At 36.0% G+C, this 17,575-nt stretch overlaps 1 protein-coding gene across 1 annotated transcript in view; it reads right to left on the reverse strand.

Annotated features, from left to right (window-relative positions):
- Positions 1-355: 355 nt before the first annotated feature.
- Positions 356-17,575, reverse strand: part of LOC138316260 (sodium-dependent phosphate transport protein 2B-like) — a 29,280-nt gene continuing 12,060 nt past the window's right edge. The window contains exons 6-8 of the mRNA XM_069257874.1: positions 11,507-11,576; positions 8,600-11,180; positions 356-447 (exon numbers count right to left, since the gene is read on the reverse strand). Of these exons, the coding sequence (XP_069113975.1) occupies positions 10,255-11,180; positions 11,507-11,576 (996 nt within the window). The 3' untranslated portion in view covers positions 356-447; positions 8,600-10,254. The remainder of the gene's footprint in view (positions 448-8,599; positions 11,181-11,506; positions 11,577-17,575) is intronic.

A 17,575-nucleotide genomic window follows, 5' to 3' on the forward strand; every position in this document is an offset into this window, starting at 1 on the left:
AAAATGATTTACAGTATACTTTTTGACTTTAGGTGATATAAGTGATTAATGAACTGCTCCCTTGTTATGTGCTCATGAAATACAAGTCAATCAGTAGTGAAGAATATTTATTTTGTGGAGTTAAACCCAATGAATAATAATAAACCAGGAAAAGAGACAAATGTCGTACAAACTATATATTGATTATGATGGTAATGGTAAACACTGGCGAACCCAGCTCTCTCTACACCAAGATGGTGCTACTTGCTCAAAATGGCTTTCTGCCCCCAGATATACAGCTTCGTAATAGACAAAGGCCGATGCCATACAAGCGTGGTGTGTAGGTGCCGATGTGTTGGTATCACTGCTGAACAGAAACCTCCTCCTGTTCAGATGGTTACATGATGCCCGCATGTTAGTTAAAAATTGTTCATCACAGTCGTGTCTGCCCAACCCATAGAGGACCGCCTGTAATGACACAGAAAACATCCCATCTCTCATATATAACATACAATAATTCATTTAAACATTCAACAGATAATTTATCTGTGTGATGCACTAAAACTAAATCATGGATAATTAAAGATTATTCGACTCCGACGTCTTTGTTCGTCAAAGAGAATGACAGAAGAGTCTTAACTACGTAGCTTGTGAGTATTGTGCTACTGTTGGGACATTCTTTTCAAAATAAATTAGTTCTCGAAAGTGCTGCATTAAGTTGTTATAGAGTACTTAGATAGCACAAACAGCAAACTTTGAGGACTGCAATGAAAGTTGATCTGTCACTTTGGTAGTCCGAATGATTCTGACTATCTATCCGCTTTTTATATACATCTGCCCACGTCAGTATATAAAAAGCGGATAGATAGTCAGAATCATTCGGACTATCACTTTGGATGCAGTAATGTAGAGCAAACGAAATAAAACTTGAATTTTTGAAAAACTTTAAGAAAAAGGTATTTGTGTCTAAAAATTATAATAAATTCAGACTCGGATCCGATTACATTGTATGTGTTTATGAATCTAGTCATTCAGTTGTAATAGGTAACACCGGGGCTAATCCAAGAGTGTAAATAACATAAACCGGGCTACGTTATTTACACTCTTGGAAACACTTTTCTTACATAGAAAAATGTCGTCTTAAAGGGAGTGTACGTGATTAATATTTGCTCGGTGTTTAACTCATGGCCAATAATCCAAATATACAAGTTATCCACAGAACAGTAGAGTTATTGTATTATACTCTGTCCTGTATTTCACGCACAGTATAGACGGGTATGTCATATCATGGTTGAAAAATGTATTTTTGTTATATATTCAAACAGATATATATCTAAAAGAGAAACAGAGCTAAAACTGGATTCAGTTTTTAAAATTATCGCAGATTTCAATGATAAGGTGACTTTTTCTTGTTGAATGTTACTGTTATAACTATATTTTCTACATTACGCATGCGAAAACGCTTACCAGGATAGTGAACAACATACAAGGCAGTGGATACATTATAGTTCCAAAATTATTTCTTCATTTTTTCAGTAGAATAGCACGTGCTGCCCCTATCGCATGAGCGAAAAACTAAATTCAGGTTCTTATCTTTTTTCTACTTATTTTCTTCTTCGAAACGTCTCCCTTGACACCGCCTGATACGAGGTATGATTAAGGCTCTTAGCGCTCAGCACAAAAGGGAGTGAGACTACTGGTTCGCCCGTTGTCAGTATCATGTGCTTAGCTATAGTCCGCTAAACCTGTCTATATTATAAGGCCTTTTACCCCTAATATATATTAGACAAAAAATAACCCTGTTAATATAGTCAGATTTAGCGGACTAAATGTGACCGAGTAGGGTGTGTTGCTTGATGTCTTCGGTAATATACTTATATCACTATAAAAAGGACAGGAGTTTCACTATACAAGAAGATACAACACGAATATACCACAGCCTTCCAAAACACGCACCATGCCCTATACCATATATGATTATAATGTGTTTTTAATTGAAATACAGTGTATAAAGAATAAATTCAGAGACGTTTTCGCATTGTAATCCAACCTATTATGATTTTATAGCCAAATGAAAACAGTTCAAGGCTTCATCTGTGAACAGCGAAATAAAAATTTTGGGGCATGTATTTATCACATACGCTCCCCCAGACGACAGTTTTCTATGTAAAAGAAGCGTTTCCACGAGCGTAAATAGCGTAGCCCGGTTTTTAGGATTAGCCACGGTGGGTAAGATCTCAACAAAGCTAAAGATAGGATGCACGGTACAAAACCATGTCTACCAATTGATGAATGTGAATGAAATCTTACACAGTAATAGCAGATATCGTGTTGGTTACAGTTTGGTGTGAAGGTTTCTTTGTAGAAAAATGGAAGGTCACCCGGAATACTACACCCATCTGAATATCTACTTGTAGTACAGGGATTAAGTGCAGCACTGATCTCAATCAGCAGACATATGACTACCAGTATAAGGGTCATCCTGAGTGGAGGCTATCCTGAAAGGTACGTAAATAATACTTCAAACACTTTTATAGAAGTAAAACACACAAAACTTAACATTTTCACAATATACGTTTTGTATTAACAAAGGGCGGATATTTACAAAGGTGCTCGTTTTGCCCTGGTTTGTACGGAAGCCTATTGGTGTCAAATTAGATATGAAAAATAAAAAATAAAAACACAATACTTTTGCGAATGAACGCCATGAATTGCGAATAATCGTAAAACTCATATATAATTCGGCACCAATGGGCTTCCGTAGGTTTGTGTACATATAAAGGACGATATTGACATTGTTTTTGTACATATCATATATTAAGGACGGTATTCGTAATAACTTCGTGTGTTTGTACATATTATATATAAAGGACGATATTAACAAGTGTGCTCACGTTGACCTTGTTTTTGTACAAATTATTATAAAGGACGGTATTAGCAAGGGTGCCCACTCTGACCTTGTTTTTGTACATATTATATATAAAGGACGGTATTAACAAGGGTGCTCACTTGACCTTGTTTTTGTACAAATTATTATAAAGGACGGTATTAGCAAGGGTGCCCACTCTGACCTTGTTTTTGTACACATTATATATAAAGGACAGTATTAACAAGGGTGCTCACTTTGACCTTGTTTTTGTACATATTATATATAAAGGACGGTATTAAGAAGGGTGCCCACTCTGACCTTGTTTTTGTACACATTATATATAAAGGACGGCATTAACAAGGGTGCCCTCTTTGACATTGTTTTTGTACATATTATATATAAAGGACGGTATTAGCATCACAAAGAATTTTGTGATAAATTTTAAAGTGCTTTGAACTTTGCGTTAATAGTTGCTAAATTTTAACATCAATTATCAGTTAATACTATTGTGTGTAATTTGACATTCCTAAGGTTATATTCTTGATCATATTTACGTTTGTGACATTTGAGATAAAACCCCATATGTGTGATAACTGTGTATATCCTCTGGCAATTTACTTTGATATCTTTTCTGAATGATTTTTAAGTTCCATTCTATTACGTAACCGGATTAATGTCACGGCCATCCTAATTGCCTAAAGGACACTGACCACGGCTGATTAATCTGCCAATGAGCGATATCTGTCAATCATAATTCTGTAATGTTATTGTATGTACATTATTTAAGCATGAAATATTTTATTTGTAAAGCAGTTAGGTCTCCGACTTTGTACGGAACATAACGGCTATATTCTGGACACTCCAGAATAGCCATCCGTCAAGTCAAAGTTATCATCATTAAATTCCAAAGTTCAACTTCAACATTTTCTTTCGTCATCTTTACATCGTGACAAAACGTGCGGAAGTTTCCGTATGTTAATTGGTGGAGATAATCCTGGTAGTACCCACTTCTACGCTGGGTACGCTTTCCCGAAACCTCAACTGCCAAGCAAGTATTTCCCGCGAGTGACTCAAAGAAGGACCAACTCTATTCGGAATCACACGGACTAGATTTTAACCAAGACTGTGTTCGCCATACTTTGGAGTTAACCAGGGTAACGTTTTGACTGTAACCATTCAGGATGGCATTATGCTATAGATGTGGAGGCCACTTCGCCCCAAACCATCCGATGTGTTGTCCAGCAAACGGATGTTACTGTTTCCGATGTGGAAACATTGGCCACTTTTCGAGAATGTGTTTTAATCGAACCGGACATTGTACTACAAATGTTGGTACAACAGGATATTATCCCTGGACCTGTCAGCAACAACTGCCTATCCATCCTGTTCCTGTCCCGAAAAACTCTTCGGACAGTAAGTCCGTTATTCGCACTGCACCAAAGAAAAAGGCCAAGTCAACATCTAAACGGCGGCGAGATTCTGAACGTCTCAGGAAATTCCGAGAAACCAAAAAGGTATTGTGTATTTTTCCATTCAGTGACATTGAAAATAGTGAACTTCAAAACGATTTCCAGAAAGACTCTAACTACAACAACCAGATAATTTCATTACAGTCAAAACTTGTTCGCACCAAAATTACCATCTCCAAAATATCAGAAAAGTGTGCAAATTTACAAAGATCAAACGAAATTCTAGAAGAGGAATGTGCACGCGCCAAAAATGTGAATATAACCAATTATGTGTCTCAAATTAAGGAACTAGAAAAAGCATTGGACAACAGAAAGAAAATTATGAAAAGCAAAGACGAAACAATCAGTACATTACAAACAACCGCGAAACAAAAAGAACAGACACAACGACAGATTGCGAATTTAAAGTTCAAAATTTCGGAGAAGGACGAGGAATTAAAACAGAAACAAAACATAATCACAAGCCTCCAAAAACAACTTAGTTACTACAGCGCTCCAAATACTACCAGACCGAATACTTTTCCCGGACCACCAAACCAACCACAAAATAATTCACGACGCCAGCGACCACACATTTCCTATGAAAACCGAGCGAATAGACTCCATCAAAACAGAGGACAGTTTAATTAAGACGCGGGACGCGTCTTTCCCGGAGCGGAAGGAAGTTATCACAAAGAATTTTGTGATAAATTTTAAAGTGCTTTGAACTTTGCGTTAATAGTTGCTAAATTTTAACATCAATTATCAGTTAATACTATTGTGTGTAATTTGACATTCCTAAGGTTATATTCTTGATCATATTTACGTTTGTGACATTTGAGATAAAACCCCATATGTGTGATAACTGTGTATATCCTCTGCCAATTTACTTTGATATCTTTTCTGAATGATTTTAAGTTCCATTCTATTACGTAACCGGATTAATGTCACGGCCATCCTAATTGCCTAAAGGACACTGACCACGGCTGATTAATCTGCCAATGAGCGATATCTGTCAATCATAATTCTGTAATGTTATTGTATGTACATTATTTAAGCATGAAATATTTTATTTGTAAAGCAGTTAGATCTCCGACTTTGTACGGAACATAACGGCTATATTCTGGACACTCCAGAATAGCCATCCGTCAAGTCAAAGTTATCATCATTAAATTCCAAAGTTCAACTTCAACATTTTCTTTCGTCATCTTTACATCGTGACAAAACGTGCGGAAGTTTCCGTATGTTAATAGCAAGGGTGCCCACTTTGACCTTGTTTTTGTACAAATTATATATAAAGGACGGTATTAGCAAGGGTGCCCACTTTGACATTGTTTTTGTATATATTATATATAAAGGACGGTATTAGCAAGGGTGCCCACTTTGACCTTGTTTTTGTACATATTACATATTAAGGACATGTGGTAGTTTCTGCTCCTGCTTAGCGCTCAGCATACAGGGAGTGGGGCGACTGGTTCGCCCGTTGTCAGTATAATGTGACCGGGTGGGGTGTGTTGCTTGGTGTCTTCGGCGGCATGCTTCAGTGATATACATCATGTAGCACTATAAAAAGGGCAACAGTTCCACTATACAAGAAGACACAAGATGAATATACCGCAGTCTCCCAAAACACGCACCTCGCACAACCTACACGCAAAACACCGCATACATGGGAGGCCGTCCTTACATGACCACAGCTGTTAAAAGGACGTTAATTAATAAAACAAACAAAAATATTAATGACGGTATTAGCAAGGGTGCCCACTTTGACCTTGTTTTTGTACATATTATTTATAAAGGACGGTATTAACAAGTGTGCTCACTTTCACATTGTTTTTGTACATATTATATATAAAGGACGGTATTAGCAAGGGTGCCCACTCTGACCTTGTTTTTGTACATATTATATACAAAGGACGGTATTAACAAGTGTGCCCTCTTTGACCTTGTGTTTGTACAAATTATTATAAAGGACGGTATTAGCAAGGGTGCCCACTCTGACCTTGTTTTGTACATATTATATATAAAGGACGGTATTAACAAGGGTGCCCTCTTTGACATTGTTTTTGTACATATTATATATAAGGGACGGTATTAGCAAGGGTGCCCACTTTGACCTTGTTTTTGTACATATTATATACAAAGGACGGTATTTACAAGTGTGCCCACTTTGACCTTGTTTTCGTACAAATTATTATAAAGGACGGTATTGGCAAGGGTGCCCACTTTGACCTTGATTTTGTACATATTTCATATAAAGGACGGTATTAGCAAGGGAACCCACTTTGACCTTGTTTTTTGTACATATGATATATAAAGTGCAGATATTTACAAGGGTGTCTCTTTTGGCTTGGTTCTTGCACATATCAAATATAAAGGACGAATGTTACCAAGGTGCGCTTTTGGCCTCGTTCTTGCACATATTAACTATAAGGGACATCTGCTAACAAGATTATCCTTTGGCTTTTATCGAACGAACGTTTAATACTTTTCCAATTTGACATAATGATGCAAATGAAATGTTGACGCTCTCACGATGGCCTCTTTCTGACATTAATGGGTATCTATTATTATTTGGTGTCGTTGAACCAGTGTACCTGTTTGAAAGTTGCAGGTAGGATATAAGAATTGTACCTGCTGCCCCCATTGCATGATCGTAAAAGGCGACTAAATTTAAAATTTTATCTTTTCTGTCTTCCTAACTAACTTTGTCCTTCCTAATGTCTCCCCTGGCACCGACTCACGTTTGACCTTTGGTTGAGCGCTAGCCCCTTTGAGAAAGGCTCTGGGTGCTGTCCCCTGGCCGAGACACACCAAAGTCTTTAAAAGTGATCGTTTCTACTCCTGTTTAGCGTTCAGCTTTAAGGGAGTTTGACGTCTGGTTCAAACATGGAGCTAAATCTGCCAAAGATCAAACGTATACCTTTGCGTCATCGAAATGACAACAATGATTACTAGTTGGCATAATACCCAGCCCTGTTAAACTCCTTGCCTTTATGTGAGTATTGCTGTTGATTCTGATACACTCTTATGATTACGTAATACGTAATCGTAATAATAGTGATTTTGTGCATAAACGGTCTAAGTTAGCCCGAGAGACTCTGGTCCTGACAGCAGACTTAGACAATAAGTCTGGTGTCAGGGCCAGAGTCTCTCGGGCTAGGTCTAAGTGCTCATTTGCTGTTTTAAACCTCATTTCTGATTAAATGTATTGAATAATTTCATGGTACTAATAGGGTAAATGCTAAAAATATCAAAACACACTTGCATTTACATTGACAGCTGAATTCTGTCTGTAAAACGTTAGACTTGTACCAGCTGCCCCTATTACTAGATCGTAAATGCGACTAAATTTCAAATCTTATCTTTTCTCTTCTTATAACTAACTTTCTTTTCCATAATACCTCCCTTGACTCCGCCTCACATTTGGCCTTCTGTTGCAACCGGAGCGACCGAGTGTATTATGTGTAATGTCCGATGTCGTTCAGGTTGCTTCTATTGAGCATTCGCCACTTTGATATAGGCTCTGAGTTAATTCTGTCCCCTGGCCGAGACACACCAAAGTCTATAAAAGTGGTAGTTTCTGCTCCTACTTAGCAATTAACATTAAGGGAGTGGGACGACTGGTTCGCCCTTTGTCAGTATACTGTGAACCAACTTTCTTTCGCGTGCGATTTACTTTCGCGAATGACGCAATGCAAGAAAAATCGCGAAAGTTTATATGCGCTTACTGATGTTAACATTTTGAAAATTGATACGAATTCCAGTCAATTTTTAAATCCGCGAACGCTAATCTTCGCGATATTGTGAAATGGAAATCTTAAAATTTAGTAGCTGCGAAAGAATGTTATGTGACTGGGTGGGGTGTGTTTCTTGGTGTCTTCGGTGGCATGCTTCGATGATATAGCATCAGAAAAAGGGCAAGAGCTCCACTATACAAGAACACTCAACGCGAATTTCCCAAAGCACGCACTCCGCACTTCACACACGCAAGACATCACATATACAGGAGGCGGTCCTTACATGGCCCTGGCTGTTAATAGGACATACATGAAATTAACAACACCAAAATAACCAATAATTTCCTATTTTGAATGTTGTTCCCAATTGAAAACCAAACATAAACAAAGGTGTGTTTAAAACCGCGTTGGATATGTATAATCATACAATGAATTAGCGAGTATCCCTTGGACAGACTGTTGATACTCTGTACCCATCAAAACTACATTGTACATTTCGTCAACAATTTATACTACAAATTGGAGATACCTATTTCATTAAGGAAATGGTTACACATACTTACAAGTATGTCGTCAACAACGAGAAAGAGTGTGGGACAAAGAAACGGACCGAACTCTGATAACCAGACCTTATCACCTGACCAAATTACGCTCGCACCATACTGACCTGGTCATATAGTTAAAATGTCAAGGATAGAAGTAATTGATTATGTCATTTTACGATAAAAAAATAACAAATGAAACATTTTTACTCATCACGAGCGAATTTTAATTGTATATTATAAGACTCTTTCATATGTGGATATGAAGGATAGGGATATTCTACCCGAGGATCACAAAATGTTGTAAAACTCGAGGCTTGCCGAGGGTTTTTACAACATTTTGTGATCCCAAGGGTAGAATATCCCTATCCTTCATATTCACGTATGAAAGAATATTTTTCTCTCATACCTCGACGTTTTATTGCAATTTTCCTACTATGAATACCCGCCATTTTGAAATAAATTCGGGGAAAACACGACTGTGAATAAATTCTCCATACATGAAAATTGCATGATATTTTCAACGCAAATCCTGTTGCTTGTATCTTTTAAAGTAAATCCAACATAGTTTCTGGAAAATTTTTTTATAATTGTACCTAGAAAATAGTAATTTTGTTGATGCTGTGACGTCACGAGGCTTTATTGCATGGGTAGCAATGCAATACAGTCCCAGGCGACATGAGTGTATTGCCCTAGACCAGCCAGTATTACACACGTAGGTATGAGAGAAATTACCTTCTTTTTTGCATCAGGAATAATACTAATTATGAAAAATCATATTTGATTTTAAAATCATCTGTGCTTAAAGTCATATATCATTCGCCACGGACTTCAAACATTTGGAAATATACGCTAGTGTCTAGACCTACATGTATAGACGGGGAACTGATGTTACAATGATATAACTTCTCAATCACATGGCCATCTAGCTGCGAGGCTGGCTACCAGCAAGTAAGGACATGGTATAATAATTCTTTCTCATAAAAAATGTTGCACGGAGAATAACATTTTTAACAGATATTGTCTTTTAAAATTATCTTAATATAAATACATGTATACACATCTTATATCGATTGTTAAACAAGCTATGTCGTTAGTGTACCTACATTCAAAACATTATAGAGAAAACAGCTCAATACGTTTTGTGAACGATTCATTTCAAAGTGATGCCAAAAATATACATCATTCATCGAATATTATGCATTGTTTTTATAGATTTATAAAACAAAGATTGTAGTGTACAAACCACTCTTGATTGTTTGACAGCAATTACAAGAGTGTAAAACAGCTTTCATAACGTAACCAGCTCATTATTGTTCGTATGCATTATTTCAAATACCATACGGGAAAAAAGGAAAATCGCTATTGTAAACAAATATAGTATTAAAAAATATACGTATATTGGTATCATTTTGGATACAATGACGTTGCAACTTATATGAATCGCTTCCCGGTGACCTTGGAGTTAGCGCGCGAGAGATGTTATAGTGGTTAGAGAAACCGGAGTGCCCAGGTAAAATCTCACCTCTGTGCAGGGGATCGAACTCCTGCTGTCGAGCTGTAAGGCTAATGGCTTAACCACTTATAATCCATATCAATATCCTGCGTAAACGTCCGCTAATACCTAATATCATCACCGAGGTGTTCTAATTGTTGCAGGTAAAATGTTCATTTGATCAAACCGAAGATTCTATAGATATGAATCCATAATTATAATAAGCATAATCATCAATATTGTACGTAACTTGGTTCTCCTCAGGTGGGGATTCTTTTTCTTCTTTTTCAGCTTTGTTCTCACTTTGACACGTGCACCTCTTCTTTGCCCGAATGATGGCCTTATCGTATGGGGCAAGGGATCGCATCCATTTTGGTAGGAAATCCCATGATCTTAGTTTGAAAGGCAATACTTGTGGGCGCTTATCCTGAAGGATATTAATTACGATTATCATCAAAATAAGAATAAAACATGGGACAAGTAGCCCCATTAGGACCCCCACTCCAGCCAATGAGATGGCAAAGATAAGAGCTGGCAGTAGGAAGTACAAAAGGACAAGGTATGCGATGGCAAACCATCGATACTCCGCTGTGATGTTACCCATGTATTTGGCCGCATTAATCGGCAATTTCCGGAGCGGATATATAATATAAAACATGAAAACTCCAGATAAGTTAAAGAATAAATGACAAAGTGAAAGTTTGAACGATTCGTAAAAGTTTCCAGATGATGCCAAAGCTGCCAGAATGCTGGTTCCCGTTGTACCGATGTTTGATCCCAGGGTCAAAGGGTACATTCGTTCTATGTGGATAACACCGACGCCGACTAGTGGAGTGAGTGCCGACGTGAAGATAGAACTGCTCTGGACAAGGATCGTCAGACCGGCTCCCACTACAATGGCGACTAACCCGGACAGGAAGCCGACACATCCGTCTAATTTACCGTTAAACAGTTTACGGGCGAGACGTGCAATCTTTCCTTTTAATATCGAGTTTAGTAATTTTACTATCAGAACTAAACATATACATAACACAATTAAAGACGCCACCAGAAGAAGGGCACCAACCCCGCCATCACTCCATGTCGTCCTCGAGAACAGATGATTCCCTAAACAAGAGCATTAGTGTATTAAGTTAATCTTGTACCCCCGTGAAATGTTTCAACAGTTTAAATAGATATTTAAACATTTACTTAATCACCGTAATAAATCTACTTAAAAGATTAAACCAAATATCACAAAATCTTTATTGTATTGAAATGACAAACTCCAATCTATCACTGGAAAACACGTTAGAAGTTTCGTACCTATATCTTGCTATTTTAATAATAAATAACGTACAATAGTTTGGAAATCAATTACAATGTAATATGAAACTGTTTTGATCAAAATCATTTCCTAAAAATATGACTTATCCAACAGTTATGTCACCTACCTGTTTTTATTATGCTGTTACTTGTCGGAACCTCTCCTTTGGCGATATTATTTATAGCCGTACTATCAAGCTAAAATACAAAAATCATTTCAACTATCGTGCATTGATTTAATGATTATTTCTAGTTCTCCTTAAATTTGTGACAAAAATATTGTACGAAGAAAACGTAAGGTGCAGCATGAATCAGGTATCCTAGTTATTGGATCAGGTATCATAGTTATCGGATCAGGTATCCTAGTTATTGGATCAGGTATCATAGTTATCGGATCAGGTATCATAGTTATCGGATCAGGTATCATAGTTATTGGATCAGGTTCATAGTTATCGGATCAGGTATCATAGTTATTGGATCAGGTATAATAGTTATTGGATCAGGTATCATAGTTATGGGATCAGGTATCATAGTTATTGGATCAGGTATAATAGTTATTGGATCAGGTATCATAGTTATCGGATCAGGTATCATAGTTATCGGATCAGGTATCATAGTTATTGGATCAGGTATCATAGTTATTGGATCAGGTATCATAGTTATCGGATCAGGTATCATAGTTATTGGATCAGGTATCATAGTTATTGGATCAGGTATCATAGTTATTGGATCAGGTATCATAGTTATTGGATCAGGTATCATAGTTATTTGATCAGGTATCATAGTTATTGGATCAGGTATAATAGTTATTGGATCAGGTATAATAGTTATTGGATTAGGTATCATAGTTATCGGATCAGGTATCATAGTTATTGGATCAGGTATAATAGTTATCGGATCAGGTATCATAGTTATCGGATCAGGTATCATAGTTATCGGATCAGGTATCATAGTTATTGGATCAGGTATCATAGTTATCAGATCAGGTATCATAGTTATCGGATCAGGTATCATAGTTATTGGATCAGGTATCATAGTTATCGGATCAGGTATCATAGTTATCGGATCAGGTATCATAGTTATAGGATCAGGTTCATAGTTATCGGATCAGGTATCATAGTTATTGGATCAGGTATCATAGTTATTGGATCAGGTATCATAGTTATCGGATCAGGTATCATAGTTATTTGATCAGGTATCATAGTTATCGGATCAGGTATATATAGTTATCGGATCAGGTATCATAGTTATTGGATCAGGTATCATAGTTATCAGATCAGGTATCATAGTTATCGGATCAGGTATCATAGTTATTGGATCAGGTATCATAGTTATTGGATCAGGTATCATAGTTATCGGATCAGGTATCATAGTTATTGGATCAGGTATCATAGTTATTAGATCAGGTATCATAGTTATCGGATCAGGTATCATAGTTATCGGATCAGGTATAATAGTTATCGGATCAGGTATCATAGTTATCGGATCAGGTATCATAGTTATCGGATCAGGTATCATAGTTATTGGATCAGGTATCATAGTTATCGGATCAGGTATCATAGTTATTGGATCAGGTATCATAGTTATTGGATCAGGTATCATAGTTATCGGATCAGGTATCATAGTTATCGGATCAGGTATCATAGTTATTGGATCAGGTATCATAGTTATCGGATCAGGTATATAGTTATTGATCAGGTATCATAGTTATTGGATCAGGTATCATATTGGATCAGGTATCATAGTTATGATCAGGTATCATAGTTATTGGATCAGGTATCATAGTTTTTGATCAGGTATCAATAATAGGTATCATAGGATCAGGTATCATAGTTATTGATCAGGTATCATAGTGATATTTTGATCAGGATCATAGTTATGATCAGGTATCATAGTTATTGGATCAGGTATCATAGTTATTGGATCAGGTATCATAGTTATTGGATCAGGTATCATAGTTATTTGATCAGGTATCATAGTTATCGGATCAGGTATCATAGTTATTGGATCAGGTATCATAGTTATTGGATCAGGTATCATAGTTATTGGATCAGGTATCATAGTTATTGGATCAGGTATCATAGTTATTGGATCAGGTATCATAGTTATCGGATCAGGTATCATAGTTATTGGATCAGGTATCATAGTTATTGGATCAGGTATAATAGTTATTGGATCAGGTATCATAGTTATCGGATCAGGTATCATAGTTATCGGATCAGGTATCATAGTTATTGGATCAGGTATCATAGTTATTGGATCAGGTATAATAGTTATTGGATCAGGTATCATAGTTATTGCATCAGGTATATTAGTTATTGAATCAGGTATCATAGTTATTTGATCAGGTATCATAGTTATTGGATCAGGTATCATAGTTATTGGATCAGGTATCATAGTTATTTGATCAGGTATCATAGTTATCGGATCAGGTATCATAGTTATTGGATCAGGTATCATAGTTATTGGATCAGGTATCATAGTTATTGGATCAGGTATAATAGTTATTGGATCAGGTATCATAGTTATTTGATCAGGTATCATAGTTATTTGATCAGGTATCATAGTTATCGGATCAGGTATCATAGTTATCGGATCAGGTATCATAGTTATTGGATCAGGTATAATAGTTATCGGATCAGGTATCATAGTTATCGGATCAGGTATCATAGTTATTGGATCAGGTATCATAGTTATCGGATCAGGTATCATAGTTATTGGATCAGGTATCATAGTTATCGGATCAGGTATCATAGTTATCGGATCAGGTATCATAGTTATTGGATCAGGTATCATAGTTATCGGATCAGGTATCATAGTGATCAGGTATCATAGTTATTGGATCAGGTATCATAGTTATTGGATCAGGTATCATAGTTATTGGATCAGGTATCATAGTTATCGGATCAGGTATCATAGTTATTGGATCAGGTATCATAGTTATCGGATCAGGTATCATAGTTATCGGATCAGGTATCATAGTTATTGGATCAGGTATCATAGTTATTGGATCAGGTATCATAGTTATCGGATCAGGTATCATAGTTATCGGATCAGGTATCATAGTTATTGGATCAGGTATCATAGTTATCGGATCAGGTATCATAGTTATTTGATCAGGTATCATAGTTATTTGATCAGGTATAATAGTTATTGGATCAGGTATCATAGTTATTTGATCAGGTATCATAGTTATGATCAGGTATATAGTTATTGGATCAGGTATATAATAGTTATTGGATCAGGTATCATAGTTATTGGATCAGGTATCATAGTTATATCGGATCAGGTATAATAGTTATTTTGATCAGGTATCATAGTTATTTGATCAGGTATCATAGTTATTGATCAGGTTCATAGTTATTGGATCAGGTATCATAGTTATTTGATCAGGTATCATAGTTATTGGATCAGGTATCATAGTTATTGGATCAGGTATCATAGTTATTGGATCAGGTATCATAGTTATGATCAGGTATCATAGTTATTGGATCAGGTATCATAGTTATTGGATCAGGTATCATAGTTATCGGATCAGGTATCATAGTTATTGGATCAGTATCATAGTTATGGATCAGGTATCATAGTTATTGGATCAGGTATCATAGTTATTGGATTCAGGTATCATAGTTATCGATCAGGTATCATAGTTATTGGATCAGGTATCATAGTTATTGGATCAGGTTCATAGTTATCGGATCAGGTATCATAGTTATTGGATCAGGTATAATAGTTATTGGATCAGGTATCATAGTTATTGGATCAGGTATATAGTTATTGATCAGTTATCATAGTATGATCAGGTATCATAGTTATTTGATCAGGTATCATAGTTATTTGATCAGGTATAATAGTTATTGGATCAGGTATCATAGTTATTTGATCAGGTATCATAGTTATCGGATCAGGTATCATAGATATTGGATCAGGTATAATAGTTATTGGATCAGGTATCATAGTTATCGGATCAGGTATCATAGTTATCGGATCAGGTATCATAGTTATTTGATCAGGTATAATAGTTATTGGATCAGGTATAATAGTTATTGGATCAGGTAATCATAGTTATTGGATCAGGTATCATAGTTATCGGATCAGGTATCATAGTTATCGGATCAGGTATCATAGTTATTGGATCAGGTATCATAGTTATCGGATCAGGTATCATAGTTATCGGAGCAGGTATCATAGTTATTGGATCAGGTATCTAGTTATTGATCAGGTATCATAGTATTGATCAGGTATCATAGTATTGATCAGGTATCATAGTATTTGATCAGGTATCATAGTTATTTGATCAGGTATCATAGTTATTGGATCAGGTATCATAGTTATTGGATCAGGTATCATAGTTATTGGATCAGGTATCATAGTTTTGGATCAGGTATACTAGTTATTGAATCAGGTATCTAGTTATTTGATCAGGTATCATAGTTATTTGATCAGGTATCATAGTTATCGGATCATAGTATCATAGTTATGATCAGGTTCATAGTTATCGGATCAGGTATCATAGTTATTGGATCAGGTATAATAGTTATCGGATCAGGTATACATAGTTATCGGATCAGGTATCATAGTTATTGGATCAGGTATCATAGTTATTGGATCAGGTATCATAGTTATTTGATCAGGTATCATAGTTATCGGATCAGGTATCATAGTTATTGGATCAGGTATCATAGTTATCGGATCAGGTATCATAGTTATTGGATCAGGTATCATATTATTAGATCAGGTATCATAGTTATTGGATCAGGTATCATAGTTATGATCAGGTATCATAGTTATTGATCAGGTATATAGTTTGGATCAGGTATCATAGTTATTGGATCAGGTATCATAGTTATTGGATCAGGTATCATAGTTATTGGATCAGGTATCATAGTTATCGGATCAGGTATCATAGTTATCGGATCAGGTATCATAGTTATTGGATCAGGTATCAGGATCAGGTATCATAGTTATGATCAGTATCATAGTTATCGGATCAGGTATCATAGTTATTGGATCAGGTATCATAGTTATGGATCAGGTATCATAGTTATGGATCAGGTATCATAGTTATTGGATCAGGTATCATAGTTATTGGATCAGGTATCATAGTTATTGGATCAGGTATCATAGTTATTGGATCAGGTATCATAGTTATTGGATCAGGTATCATAGTTATTGGATCAGGTATCATAGTTATCGGATCAGGTATCATAGTTATTGGATCAGGTATCATAGTTATTGGATCAGGTATCATAGTTATTGGATCAGGTATCATAGTTATTGGATCAGGTATCATAGTTATTGGATCAGGTATCATAGTTATTGGATCAGGTATCATAGTTATTGGATCAGGTATCATAGTTATTGGATCAGGTATCATAGTTATTGGATCAGGTATCATAGTTATTGGATCAGGTATCATAGTTATTGGATCAGGTATCATAGTTATTGGATCAGGTATAATAGTTATTGGATTAGGTATCATAGTTATTGGATCAGGTATCATAGTAATCGGATCAGGTATCATAGTTATCGGATCAGGTATCATAGTTATTGGATCAGGTATCATAGTTATTGGATCAGGTATCATAGTTATTGGATCAGGTATCATAGTTATTGGATCAGGTATCATAGTTATCGGATCAGGTATCATAGTTATTGGATCAGGTATCATAGTTATTGGATCAGGTATCATAGTTATTGGATCAGGTATCATAGTTATTGGATCAGGTATCATAGTTATTGGATCAGGTATCATAGTTATTGGATCAGGTATCATAGTTATTGGATCAGGTATCATAGTTATTGGATCAGGTATCATAGTTATCGGATCAGGTATCATAGTTATCGGATCAGGTATCATAGTTATCGGATCAGGTATCATAGTTATTTGATCAGGTATCATAGTTGATCAGGTATCAGGTATCATAGTTATCGGATCAGGTATCATAGTTATCGGATCAGGTATCATAGTTATTGGATCAGGTATCATAGTTATCGGATCAGGTATCATAGTTATCGGATCAGGTATCATAGTTATTGGATCAGGTATCATAGTTATGGATCAGGTATCATAGTTATTGGATCAGGTATCATTATATCATAGTTATTGGATCAGGTATCATAGTTATTGGATCAGGTATCATAGTTATTGGATCAGGTATCATAGTTATTGGATCAGGTATATAGTTATTGGATCA

Source organism: Argopecten irradians, chromosome 2 (genome assembly GCF_041381155.1).
Source record: "Argopecten irradians isolate NY chromosome 2, Ai_NY, whole genome shotgun sequence".
Lineage (NCBI taxonomy): Eukaryota > Metazoa > Mollusca > Bivalvia > Pectinida > Pectinidae > Argopecten > Argopecten irradians.